Source organism: Exophiala bonariae, assembly GCF_035927105.1.
Source record: "Exophiala bonariae strain CCFEE 5792 chromosome Unknown scaffold_8, whole genome shotgun sequence".
NCBI lineage: Eukaryota > Fungi > Ascomycota > Eurotiomycetes > Chaetothyriales > Herpotrichiellaceae > Exophiala > Exophiala bonariae.
The window spans coordinates 678136-690233 of NW_027042483.1; the positions used below are offsets into that span (position 1 = coordinate 678136).

The window sequence follows — 12098 nt, forward strand, 5'->3', positions numbered from 1 at the left end:
CACGCCAATCTAGACTTTCGCGGATCCCCTGTACGGCTTCTCCATGCCGGAGCTAACTAGAGGCCTCTACGCGTAAGGGGCCTGGTAGAAACCCTCTGTCCCTACGGTAGTATTTTAGTTACCTAGCCAGGTAGGTACTTCGTACTCCGTAGATAACACCCACCTTGGACGCGCCCAATATAAAATCTGTACAGGGGTATCGTGCTGCACATGATAGCTTGATAGCCAGCGCTGTCTCATCCGTTAATGATCTTCATAGCATTCGTACATCATTCCACATTGAGCTTGACCGAATCCGAAATTCCAACGCCTACCTTTCCTGGATTGTGCGTTAGGGTATGTATACCTACTTAACATAGGTGCTCCATGTGTTCATCATCAGTCTACGAGACGCCTTCCAAGACGCCTCGGACAATTTCCGAGCGGCCTCGGTGACGAGATTTATTATGAATTTCACCTGGAAAACCCATCATTGATATACTCTGCGCTGAAGGTCCTTCACCAGCTTCCCAATGCGGTGCGACTCGCTTCAGTAGGTGACCGACTGTCCTACAACGACCCCTCGGGAAACTTCTCCAGAAGGTCTTCCGGTTCTTCAGCCAGAACAATGCTTCATAAATGGTCTCCAAAGATCGAAATGAAACGCCACCAAACTCTGCGCGGTGGTGCTCTCTGTATGGCACACGTCTCTTTCATCCCAGTGACCCGTCATGTCGCTCATCAACCTTTTTGCAAGGCACGATAGGCAGGTTCTCTGACTAAGTACTTTGAGACATGAACTTGAAGACGAGTGCAAGTCTGGCTGGCCACTGCAAGTACGGTGGAGTACAGTATGCAAGTACGCCGGTTGTCTTGTCGGAGCCAGAAGTACTTAAAGCGCCAGGTAACCCCCCTCTGGTGGTTTCCATGTTTTTGGCCTTTCGATTTTGCCGTCCAACCGGGTTGTTGAGATCCATGTAAGGGTGACATTCTCCTCCAGAGCTTTTGAGAAACGGAGGATTTCTGTGGGCGAGTCTTCCAGACTACGGTCCTAGCTATTCTGGAGAATAACGGCGTTGATACAAAGAGCGAACGTATCTACGGCTCACAGAAAAACTTTCCAAAGATCGACTGATCTCACTCACATACAAGCAGTCGTCTAAGGCTCGTTTCAGTCAACATGGCGACCGCTTCAGTATTCTCATTCAAATTCACGCCTCAACTACAAGCCCATCTATCCCAGCTCCCGCCCTCAGTATCTCTGGACCGACTATCGCGGCTCTCTCCGGAAAGACTCAAATCGACAGCGCTACCTAACATCGGATCCATCGAGCTCGTCTCCTCTGAAGCCTTCGATTCCGTCTATGACTCGATGTATGTAAGCATGTTTCCGCGTCGCGAGGAACGAGAACGATCTGATTTAATCGTCGACCGTCTCGCCGCGCAATATGCGGGACAGAGAGAGCACTTAGCGACATATCGAATCGTTGGGATCAGGGACGACAAAGGTGAGGCGATTGGCGCAGCTCAATTCTCCGTCCTCCCACTCCCAGCGCTAGAAGGGGAGGCCGAGGAAGGTGCCAAGTTCGCGGTGCCGTATCTTCAATACATCTACATTCGGCCGCAGAATCGGAGGCAGGATATGTCTGAAGTTTTGCACACGCTCGTTTTAGCAGTTTCCGCGGCGGATGCAGCGAAAGATGGTCGTACGGTCCCATTCACTTTGTACGAGACTGAACCGCCCGGCCACGGGGCTGATGAAGTCAGCAGGGCATACGCAAGTCAAAGAGCGCGAATCCATGCCAACGCTGGCGGTGTAGCATTGGTGTTGAGGAGACAAAGTGACAGTAGTATCATCAGTGCACATGTACAACCAGGCCTGGAGGTGGGAGACTCACCACTGACACTTACGTGGGTGATCCGGCCGTCACCTGATCCTGGTCGTGAATATGATGTGGCACAGATTGGAAGGAGTCTCGTCGCAGCATACTATAGTAGTCTGCGAGATGAGGGATTCCCGGAGGTGAACATTCGCCTAGCGGAGACAATAGTAGAAAAGAGATATGACGGATGTGAGTTCCACTTGATGCCACTTGCAGATGTGAAGGATCATGTAGAGTAAGACATTGAAACATAATGTTCAACGGAATTTGAGACTGCGAAACGACTATGGAATAAGAAAAACAGAAGGAAAATCCACCAATCCACTCTCTGATAGGGTCGCCATCCTAGACTGTGCCCAGCTGCAACACCTGTAACGACTTGATAGTAAGAAAAATATGAGAGATGTTGCATGGGCAGGAAATCAGCGAGCGTGGTGGGAAGATGCAAAGAAAGAAAAGAAAGAGTCCAGCGAAAGCTAAGAAGCATGACACCGACATATTCCAGTACAGCGAGCAAGCTTCGTCATCCGACAGAACTCAAGGTACAGCACGCGGGCACAGTCGACGGGAAGACTCCGCCTAGTTTCTAGGAGGTGATTTCCTGGAAGGACGTTTGCTGAAGGCGTCACCACCGTTATGAGGGACACCCAAAGCTGCTAAGAGGTTGACACTGGCTGTTTCACCCGATGCGAACGCTCCATGCACACATCCATTTCCAGTCTGCGTGCAGTGCTCTCCGGCGAATTGCAGCTTGCTGTTTTGCCTCGATTGCAAAGCATTGTGCCATATCTCAGGCTCGTCACCAACTTTGTCGGCAGAATATGTACCAAACCCTGCGTATGGATCCTGCGTCCAGTGAGTCGTTTCCAGATTCACCACCGGCGGGAGTTTCTTGTAGGGTTCGGTACGGAAGAGCTTGAACAGCGGCTCGAAAAATGCGTAGATTTCCTTGTCGGAAGTCATAGCCTCAATGCGCTGTGTCAATGGTTCGACAATTTGAACAGAGAGCTCCTTGGTCTGACCGCCCATGATCCAGTTGTTGCTCGTGACGGTCATGTAAGATAGAATAGAACTTTCATCGATGGGTTCAGTTGTTGGCTCAGGGTAGAAAATGAATTGATCGTTGTCTTTGGGCCAGAAGACAGACTCAAACTCGACAAAGATCTTGCCGAGAGCACCATAGCTAACCCTCTGCAAGCCTAGAGTGAGGTCTTCTGGCATCAGAGGACTGAATTCAACCAGATTGTGCTGAAGCACACCGAGTGGAAGGGTACAAACAATGGCATCCGCCACGAAAGTTGGATTTTTACCATCCTGTGTCGTGGTGCGAACAACACATTGCTCATTCTCATTTTCAGTCCATTCAATCTTGCTGACAGCATGTCCGAGTCGAATAATGTCCTGATCGCGCAAATTCGAGGCGGTCCAATTGACAATGGTGTCGTAACCACCCTTCATGTAGAGATTTCTCTCGATGGCGAAATAGGCCAAATGCTTTGAAGAAGCTTGTTCAAGACTGGTGCCAATCCAAGCTTCGACTTCACGAGCGACTTGAGGAGCCCAGAGTCTTTCATCTTCCGTAACCAATGGATGGGTCAAAACCCACTCCTGAATGAAATCCAAAGCCGGTTTATCCTCAGCATCTGGATTTTCTTCGTAGTAGTATTCGCAATAGTCGGCGAATTCATCGGCGACCTTCTTGGCCTTGAATTGAGATCCGAGTCGGCCACCTCGGGTGAAGTACAAGGGAGTACCATCGTCGTAGTAGTGCTCGATCTTGAGCTGACCAATGAGTGGAATTAGTTTGTTTTGAGAGGTTTCGTGGGCCCAAGCCGCTCCTAAAAGAGGTGTGAGTTAAGCGGAAGGAATAGGGAAGAACAAACCACAAAGGACGTGGCCGACAATGAGCGCTTTTAACGACTTCATCTCAAACGCCTACGGCGATTGTTAGTATTGCCTAGGCCATAATTACCAATGTCTCTTGGTGCACTGCCTGGTCTCCTACTGGTGTAGATACGACCGCCTATGCGATCTGGTCGAGCTTCAAGAACGACGACGTCAACGCCGTGGGTCTTCAAGATGGATGCGGCGCGAAGGCCAGCAATCCCTGCACCCACGACAATCACTTTCTTGGGTGTCTGGATTCCTTTTGGGATGTCCGCAAGGTCTTCATCGTGTACAATGTCAATGACAGCAGATTCTTTCGGGTTTCGACCATTCTCCAACTCCGGGAACGTGACGGGCTTTGAGACCAGTCCGTTTGCGAGTTGCAGAATGGTCGAAGGACTACTAGATTCCTTGGGTTTATGGGCACAAAGGTGAGCGATATGATAATGTTGAGCCATCATGATCTGACAAGTTGACATTCGCGTATGGACGTTGAGCGGGGGTTTGCTTGTGCGGCTGAATGCGGCAAGACGGTAGCACAGTAAGTAGGGTCAGAATTAGAATTGCGTTTTCGTGTTACGATTCCAGGAAGAAACTTGGAGGTCGGGTTGATCTGAAGAGGTGTGATAGATAAAGATGGCCACCCAAGTAAGAGTTGGACGACTTCGGCTTCAAGTTCAAGTTGGCCAGGAAGATAGGAGGGGCAGGAGCTGCTAGGACTTCATAGGAAAGTCCAGCCCTCACGGAGATAGGAGCACCCAATCAATCGACCACATATGGTGGAGCTGCAGGCAGGAGGAGCCACTCAGAGAGGCAAGAGCCAGCGTGATAGTCATCATGATTGCTGTTAGGCAGCTGCGTTGCCGGTGGGTTCCTGGTGCCCACCAGGCGTCCTCATGGACAAAATTAAGCATTCTTCAAGCCTCCCGGGGCCTAATTACAAGCCTGAGCCATGAGCGAACCATATTTCCTCGTAAATGGCCTGCCTTGAAGGCTCTCAAGCAACAGTCTGACGCCTGTAGTTGATTATCTGGAGGGAGATCGAGCTCGAGGGGTAAGAAGCTCAGGAAACGATCATATTTGGTAGACGGTGTCAAACTCTTTGTGCGAAGTAGCATGTAGGGACCGCGACCTGCAGGATTCTGGTGGTCATGAGAATTACGCGGCATGACCTTCCCTCGTTTGGCCATCAGTGGCCATCCTCCAGACGTGCTGATCATCTCGATTTTCGCTTATCCTGCTGGTGAGCAAGGGCCTTGTCTTGCCGCTGATAAGGTTTCGAGGGAGCTAGGCATGCCTCGGGTCTAGTGTACAAGCCACTTGGGTACTTACTCGTTGGCGGCGCACACCAACATCACTCCAGACGCGTGATCCTACAGGCACTGTGATGTGCTGGAATGTCACGGAGACCAGTAAAGAGCCATTCAATAATGAAGCCACTGGGAGCAGAAGCAACACCGTATCTGCTAAGATGAGAATCATCTCGTGCACCCCACCAGCCTGTCAGTCAATACTTACTCGTAGGTACTACTCCGTAGCAAGATCCAAACCCTGCACCACACCGGCAAATTATATCCTTCATCTTATTGCGGGGTTTACGTGGAAGCTAGTCACCATCCTAGTTCCGAGCTGACGCTTTCTTTGAAACTCATGCAACATTGCATTTGCTGCCCTTTGGAAAGCTGATCGCCCACGATAAGGACCATCCCGCCACTGGGGATTTGGCGAGGCGCAAAAAACATGGCATCCTGTCTGGATCCATAATAAGTGCGACCACGGCCATCCTAGCCTCATTAATCATTCATTGTTTTCCTGTTCTTCTCTCAACTCCTTATCCGTCATCGTGACATCTATATTTCCCACGTGCGTGATATACAGCACCTCACACACGTGATACTATACAGCATCCCAAATCACATGGATTTCGATGAGACTCTCCCCGGTACCCGTCGACTATACGACACCAATGGAAATCCTCTCCAGAGTGATGCTGGCCTGAAGAAACATGGCGATTTAGTGCTGGTACCTCAGCCGACCGATTCTCCAAACGACCCTCTTCAATGGTCGCTTCCGCGAAAGGTCTGGCACAGCTTTCTGGTCTGTTTTATTACCGGTTTGACAGCAGCGACTTCCAACGATGCTGGTTCGTCCTCGTACGGAGCCAATCTAGAATTAGGCATCAGCTACGACTCCTATAACGTCGGCGCTGGAATCTTGTTCATCGGAATTGGATACTGGTGCTTACTCTCGTCTCCAGCTGTCTATCTCTATGGCAGACGTATCCTCTACCTTGTTGGGTTGCTGTTTGGTGTGGTAGGCAGTATTTGGTTTGCAAGGACTCAGAAAGTCGGTGATGCCGAGTGGAACCAACTTTTCGTTGGAGCTTCCGAGTCTGTGGCCGAAGCGACCGCCCAGCTTTCTTTGATGGATTTGTGGTTCCAGCATCAAAGAGGATCTGTTCTCGGCATATACATTCTTGCCACGAGTATAGGCACATTCTTGGGACCTCTGATCGCCAGGTAAGTGGCTCGGGCCCTGAAGCTGCATTACTCTAATACAATTTAGTTACATCGCAAACTCGGATCTGGGTTGGAGGTGGATTGCATGGTTCGGAGCCATTATTAACGGCGCGACATTCATTCTCTTCCTATTTGGGCTTGAAGAAACCACCTTCCGTCGAGATTTGCATCGTACCAACCCAGATGAGAGGTATCTTGTGGATGGTGTTCCTACGACGGATGGAGCTGATAGCGAGACCAGATCGAGCTTGGTAGGAGACAAGACCGATAATGAGAAGGTCGAGCCAAAGCGAAATATGTCTGCAAGCCTCGAACAACAGTCGGCCGCGAAACAGGAGAAACGCAAAACATACTGGCAGCAGATCGCAATCATCACACCGGCAGCAAATTTGCGTGGTACTGGCTTTAAGCAGTACGGCCGAAGACTCTTGCACACTCTGAGGGTTTTCACCTTTCCTGCTGTCATTTATTCTGGTATACAGTAAGTCATCTCGCCTTCAAGGTGAAAGGAAGCTCGATTGGACTGACAAAACACACAGATGGGGTGCTCAGGATGCTTTCCTCACCTTTTATCTGACCGTGGAGCAAGATAACTGGTATGGCCCACCATGGAACTATACCGATGCAGCTGTCGGTAACATGAGCATCCCGAGTCTTATTGGTGCCGTCATCGGCTGTATCTATGGGGGTTGGGGTAGTGATAAGTTTGTCTTATGGATGGCCAAAAGAAACGGCGGTGTAACGGAAGCAGAGCATCGCCTATGGCTCATGTTCCTTGCAGCAGCAATTTTCCCCACCGGTATGTTTTTGTTTGGTATTGGCAGCAACAATGGGTGGTCTTGGCCCGTCCCTTATGTCGGGCTTGCCTTCATCGGTTTCGGTTGGGGTTGTGCAGGAGATTTATCCATGGCATATCTCGTGGATGCCTATGATGACATGGTATTGGAGGGCATGGTAGGAGTTGCAGTCATCAACAATACTCTCGGTTGCATCTTCAGCTTCGTGGCGAGCAAATGGCTTGAAGCAAGTGGTATCAAGAATACCTTTATCGCTTTGGGGGTACTATCATTTGGGTTCATGATGCTCACGGTCCCAATGATCATCTGGGGAAAGAAAGCTCGCCGCTGGACCAGACCCAGATATCAGAAATTCTTGGAGATTCGAGATGGCTTCGAAAGCTGAGATTTGTTTAATCTTGTGTCGAGCGGTCGATGGATTGCGTTGATGAGCGCTTTACTGATTATTGGGCACACGACAATGAGTTCGGCAGTCACAGACGGGCGATGGCGCGATTTTGGATTCTCTGACGAGGCATTCTCTCAAATATATACCCATAGTTCCTGTTGTGCTATTGAGTTTCCACAGAAGGCTTCCAATTGACATGTATCGTGCCCCACCACACCTGGACCGGTGTGTATCAAATGAATAGAGCCTTGTTGGGGCTAGAAATTCAGCATAGAGAGTGCTGTTACGCAATGAACTCCACGTTTGAGGGCTAACAAGCGGTATTAGGTGGTAGGGAGCACATTGACAACGGAATTTATTCGTCGACCACGTGACGGGAAGGCTGCGGCGGAGATTGTGATCGTCAACTTTTTCCAATATGGGACAGGGAGAACTAAAGTTGTCATCCAGCTGCTCAACACCTTTCAAACAAGTCGATGTTTATATATAGACCTGCCAGATTGCCACCGATCATGCCTGCCACTCGAGTTCCGGTATTTCTTCCTTGAACCGCGACAACATTTCCCATCGCCCTGCTTGTCGACCGCAATTCCACCTCTCATTTTCACGAATATCAACAACATGACCACTACTGGTACCGTTCGTGCACCGATCATATTCTCACGGTCATTGGGCTTCCAAAGCTCCCATGTAAATACACGTGCGAACTCCTTGAACCATCAAGAACCGGCCCTTGCTTACCGTGTTTTTGTTAGACCTTCAACGGAACTTCCAAAGAGGCCTCGTTCCTTCCAAGACAAGTATACGGCCTCTACATTCCTCATCGCACGCAGATCCGCCTCGAGCCGCTTCAGCAATTCCTCACATCTCGTTACACATATCTGCTTCATCAAGCGGAAAGGGTAACAAATATCGTCCGCAGGCGAGCACCTTTGATTTTCATCCCAGCAATGTCGGCGGGCTAGGCTTTCAACGCGGTTCCACGTTACAGGAGAAGAGATCTCACAGACCAGACAGTGGACAAGATGCATACTTTGCTTCACGGGTTGGAAAGGACTCGAATGTGACCGCATTCGCCATTGCGGATGGGGTCGGAGGCTGGACCGAACATGGAGTTGATCCTGCCGACTTTTCTCATGGTATTTGTGGTTATATGGCGGAAACGGCACTGGAGTGGCCGTTAGACGAGCGACTCGGTCCGCAGCAATTACTAGAAATCGGCTATCAGAAGGCCATCGCGGATCCCACCATTCGAGCAGGCGGCACCACTGCTTGTGTTGCGGTTACAGACGGCGACGGTCGAATGCGTATAGCGAATTTGGGTGACTCGGGCTTCTTACTACTCAGGCTTGGGGCAGTTCATCATTACTCCAATCCCCAGACCCATGCATTCAATACACCTTATCAATTGAGCATCACCCCTCCAGAAATCTTAGCCCGAGCCATGGTATTCGGCGGCCTCCCCCTCAATGACAAATCTGATCGGGCAGATCTGGCCGAACACATGCTTCGACACGGCGACGTGCTAGTACTTGCAACAGATGGCGTCTGGGACAACCTGAGCTCATCTGACGTTCTAACCGTTGTCTCAAACCAAATGCGAGCAACCGGTGCGTGGCTTCGGAATCGCGATCAGGGGCTATCGGTTTCTCCGGTGCTACCGGAATTAGTAGACAAGTCGCTGGGTCCTCAAAAGCACAAATTGCCAGGAACATTGCAGAGTGTCGTTGCTGCGGCCATCACTGGTGAAGCAAAAGCGGCTAGTATGAACAAAAAGCGCGATGGACCCTTCGCGAAGGAGGTCCAGCAGGCTTTCCCGTTTGATCCTTGGCACGGTGGAAAAGTGGACGATATCACTGTGATGGTTGTCATTCCTATCGATGAGAGCAAGGCAGGTGAGAAGACATCTCAGCTGAAGGCCAAGCTGTGATTGGGAGAGCTGGGCAGGCGCCTTCATACTGACAGCCCCTTTGATGCGCTTCGGGAAATCCCTCGATGCACATTATCTTGTCCCATCGCGAGACCATTTTTGTATCATCAATCGTATAGTTGAGCATAGCATCGGCGTTTTGAAAATGCGGGTCTCAGAGGCCGGCGGAATATCCGTTCAAATGCAAGGCCTGAGTGAAGAGCCAAATGGCTCTACGCAGGCACAAGGATCTAGGCATTGCTTATAGAATATGGCTCTAGGTATCTCAGTATGCTCGTTTTCTACCCACATACCTGTTGCGGAACAAAATATAGAAATCGCGATCCACAATCCAAGGTACATCAATACGTTACTGTACTAAATAGTGGACCAAGATCGTTTCTCACGTTGGGTATTTAAGGCATATCTTCGAAGCTTCGAACAACAAATCGCACTCAATCTCGGACAACAACTAAATCACTGTTTTGTTGTTTGTTAATCATGATTCAAATTTTGTACCGAACCGCCATATCAAATAACGCCTGCCCCCGCAGCAAATGAAGCTGGCCGCACCCACAAAAGTACTCAACTGGCCGCGTACACGTGGAGGAGTAATAGGTGGATGATGCAGATGGGAAACCAGACCCGCCCCTGATAATCCGAGAGAGAAAGAACTCGGAAAAGTAAACAACACCCACTTCAGTGTGCCGAGACAAAAACCACTCGTTGCGTAACAGCCTTGTATGAGACCTATCCTCGAGTCGTGCAGATGTGCATTCCCACATCATACTCATCATCGTCGTCGTCATCATCTTTCCTGTACAATCAAAAACTCCTCACTGGACTTTTTTTGGTCTCGTCATCCTTGAAATCCAGACACTTGCACTTCCACGTGCCCACAATACAACAACAACAAACCCCCGACCTGACATCTAAGTATCTAAGTCGCACGACACTTGACACCGACATTAAAAGCCAGGGGCTTCCTGAGGAACCCCTCGCGGGTCTCCATGGGGCCGTCATGCTCATCCCGAAACTCAAAGTTGCGGAACACGGTGCCGACGATACACTTGAGCTCCATCTCTGCGACGTTCCTGCCGACACAGGCGCGGGGCCCGTAGCTGAAGGGGATGAAGGCGTCTTTCTGGGCCGGGGTGAGGCGGGCCTTCTCGTCCCAGCGCTCGGGGACGAACTCGTCGGCGTCGGGCCCCCAGATCTCCTTGCTGTGGTGGATCGTGTAGCTGGGGACCGAGAGCACGGTGCCCGGGGGAAAGCGGTGGCCGAGGATCTCGACGGGTTTGGGGTTGGGGTTCTCCGGCGTCGCGCCGGGGACGAGCCGCGGGAGGCCCAGTGACGACGTCGAGTGGATACGCATCGTCTCGTTGATCACCCATTGCACGTACGGCAGGTCCTTGACTTGGTCGTACGAGGGGACGCCGGCCGGCATGGCGTCGTCGAGTTCCTTTTGGAGTTTGGCCAGCACGCCCGGCGTGCGGAGCACGTAGTAGAGCAGGGCGCACGCCGTGTTGGACGTCGTGTCGGAGCCGGCGATGAGTTGCGTCAGGGCCTCGGCGGTGAGTTCTTCGCGGCCCAGTTTCTCGCCGTTGGCGTCTTTGCCCTCCATCAGGCGTGCGAGCAGGTCGACCCGGTCCGTGTTGGGGTTCTCGAGTCGCTGCGCCACGCGTGCGATAGCGATGCCCGCCAGGTTTTCGACCGCTTCGACACCCTGGCTGAAGAACTTGTCCGGGAGATACTTGGCGTAGGGCTTCAGCTGTGGGTAGCAGCCCAGGGTGCCCGAGACTTCGCCGCGGCGGTTGAGCACCTCGATGGCGGAGGCGGTCTGTGGCTTTGCGTCGGGCGTCTTGCGGATCTCGGTGAAGTCGCGTTCGTGCTCGAGCATGCCGAAGGGGGCGCCAAATGCCAGGTCGCCGATGATGTCGAAGGCGAGGTAGTTGAACCAGTGGAGGGCGTCGAGGCTGGCATAGCCGGTCTTTGGGTTCTTGCGGTTCTTGGACATGTCGGTCCATTTGCTGGCGAAGAGCTCGAGGTTGCCGTGGATGTATTGCTCGAATTGGCCGATGGATTTGGCGCTGAAGGTGTGGGAGACGACCTTGCGTTTGCGAGTATGTTCAGCTCGGTCACGGGTGTTGAAGAGGCCTCGTCGAATCGAGACGAAGGCGTCATAATAATCACTGGGGTTTTTCGATTAGTACATTGTTATGCAAAGACATGCAAATTCGAATGGTCTTACCTCTTCAAGAATCCATTGCCATGTCCATAGATGGTCTGAATGGCGTCCACGTCGGCGATGGAGACATGATTGGGCTGTATTCTCACAACCTTGCCCAGTTTCTTGTGCAATTTGTCGACTTCGAGGTATCTTCGGCCTCGTCGAGCCTGGTACAATAGCCATAGATTCGACAATGCCGCTGGTAGAGGACCAGGGATTTTCCGTAAACTGTTATTTCGGAGATATGGAAGAATGTAGTAGAGGATTGGGAGGAGGAGTAGGGTATATGGGGTCAAAAATGCAGTGAGAAACATGATTGCGACGAAGAAGACTGTGTGCTCTGAATAATGAAAACACCGATGGAAAGAAAGTGAGATTCTCGATCTTTATGAAGACACTTCCAGGTCAAGCGGGATGTGAAGACATGTTATATATCCTCTCGAGGAAACATTGAGAGCAAGTCACCAATTCGACTACGAGCAACGCAATGGAACCACTGGTATTGG

The 12098-nt window shown here is 51.1% G+C and overlaps 5 protein-coding genes across 5 annotated transcripts; 3 read left to right on the top strand and 2 right to left on the bottom strand.

The window, feature by feature from the left end:
* Window positions 1-1159: 1159 nt before the first annotated feature.
* LTR84_012679 (uncharacterized protein) lies at window positions 1160-2101 on the top strand (the record flags this gene model as incomplete). Its single annotated transcript, XM_064856196.1, has 1 exon — window positions 1160-2101. The coding sequence occupies one exon, from the start codon at window positions 1160-1162 to the stop codon at window positions 2099-2101; it is 942 nt and encodes a 313-aa protein (XP_064708096.1).
* A 340-nt stretch (window positions 2102-2441) lies between these two features.
* On the bottom strand, window positions 2442-4207 carry LTR84_012680 (uncharacterized protein; the record flags this gene model as incomplete). The annotated part of the gene is made up of 2 exons (XM_064856197.1): window positions 2442-3700; window positions 3835-4207. 2 exons carry the CDS (start codon window positions 4205-4207, stop codon window positions 2442-2444), a joined length of 1632 nt encoding a protein of 543 aa, XP_064708097.1.
* Window positions 4208-5666: 1459 nt separating this feature from the next.
* LTR84_012681 (uncharacterized protein) lies at window positions 5667-7450 on the top strand (the record flags this gene model as incomplete). Its single annotated transcript, XM_064856198.1, has 3 exons — window positions 5667-6268; window positions 6315-6749; window positions 6808-7450. 3 exons carry the CDS (start codon window positions 5667-5669, stop codon window positions 7448-7450), a joined length of 1680 nt encoding a protein of 559 aa, XP_064708098.1.
* Window positions 7451-8074: 624 nt separating this feature from the next.
* Window positions 8075-9383, top strand: LTR84_012682 (uncharacterized protein; the record flags this gene model as incomplete). Its single annotated transcript, XM_064856199.1, has 2 exons — window positions 8075-8153; window positions 8209-9383. The coding sequence occupies 2 exons, from the start codon at window positions 8075-8077 to the stop codon at window positions 9381-9383; spliced, it is 1254 nt and encodes a 417-aa protein (XP_064708099.1).
* A 919-nt stretch (window positions 9384-10302) lies between these two features.
* Window positions 10303-11906, bottom strand: LTR84_012683 (uncharacterized protein; the record flags this gene model as incomplete). Its single annotated transcript, XM_064856200.1, has 2 exons — window positions 10303-11554; window positions 11614-11906. 2 exons carry the CDS (start codon window positions 11904-11906, stop codon window positions 10303-10305), a joined length of 1545 nt encoding a protein of 514 aa, XP_064708100.1.
* Between the last annotated feature and the right edge of the window lie 192 nt (window positions 11907-12098).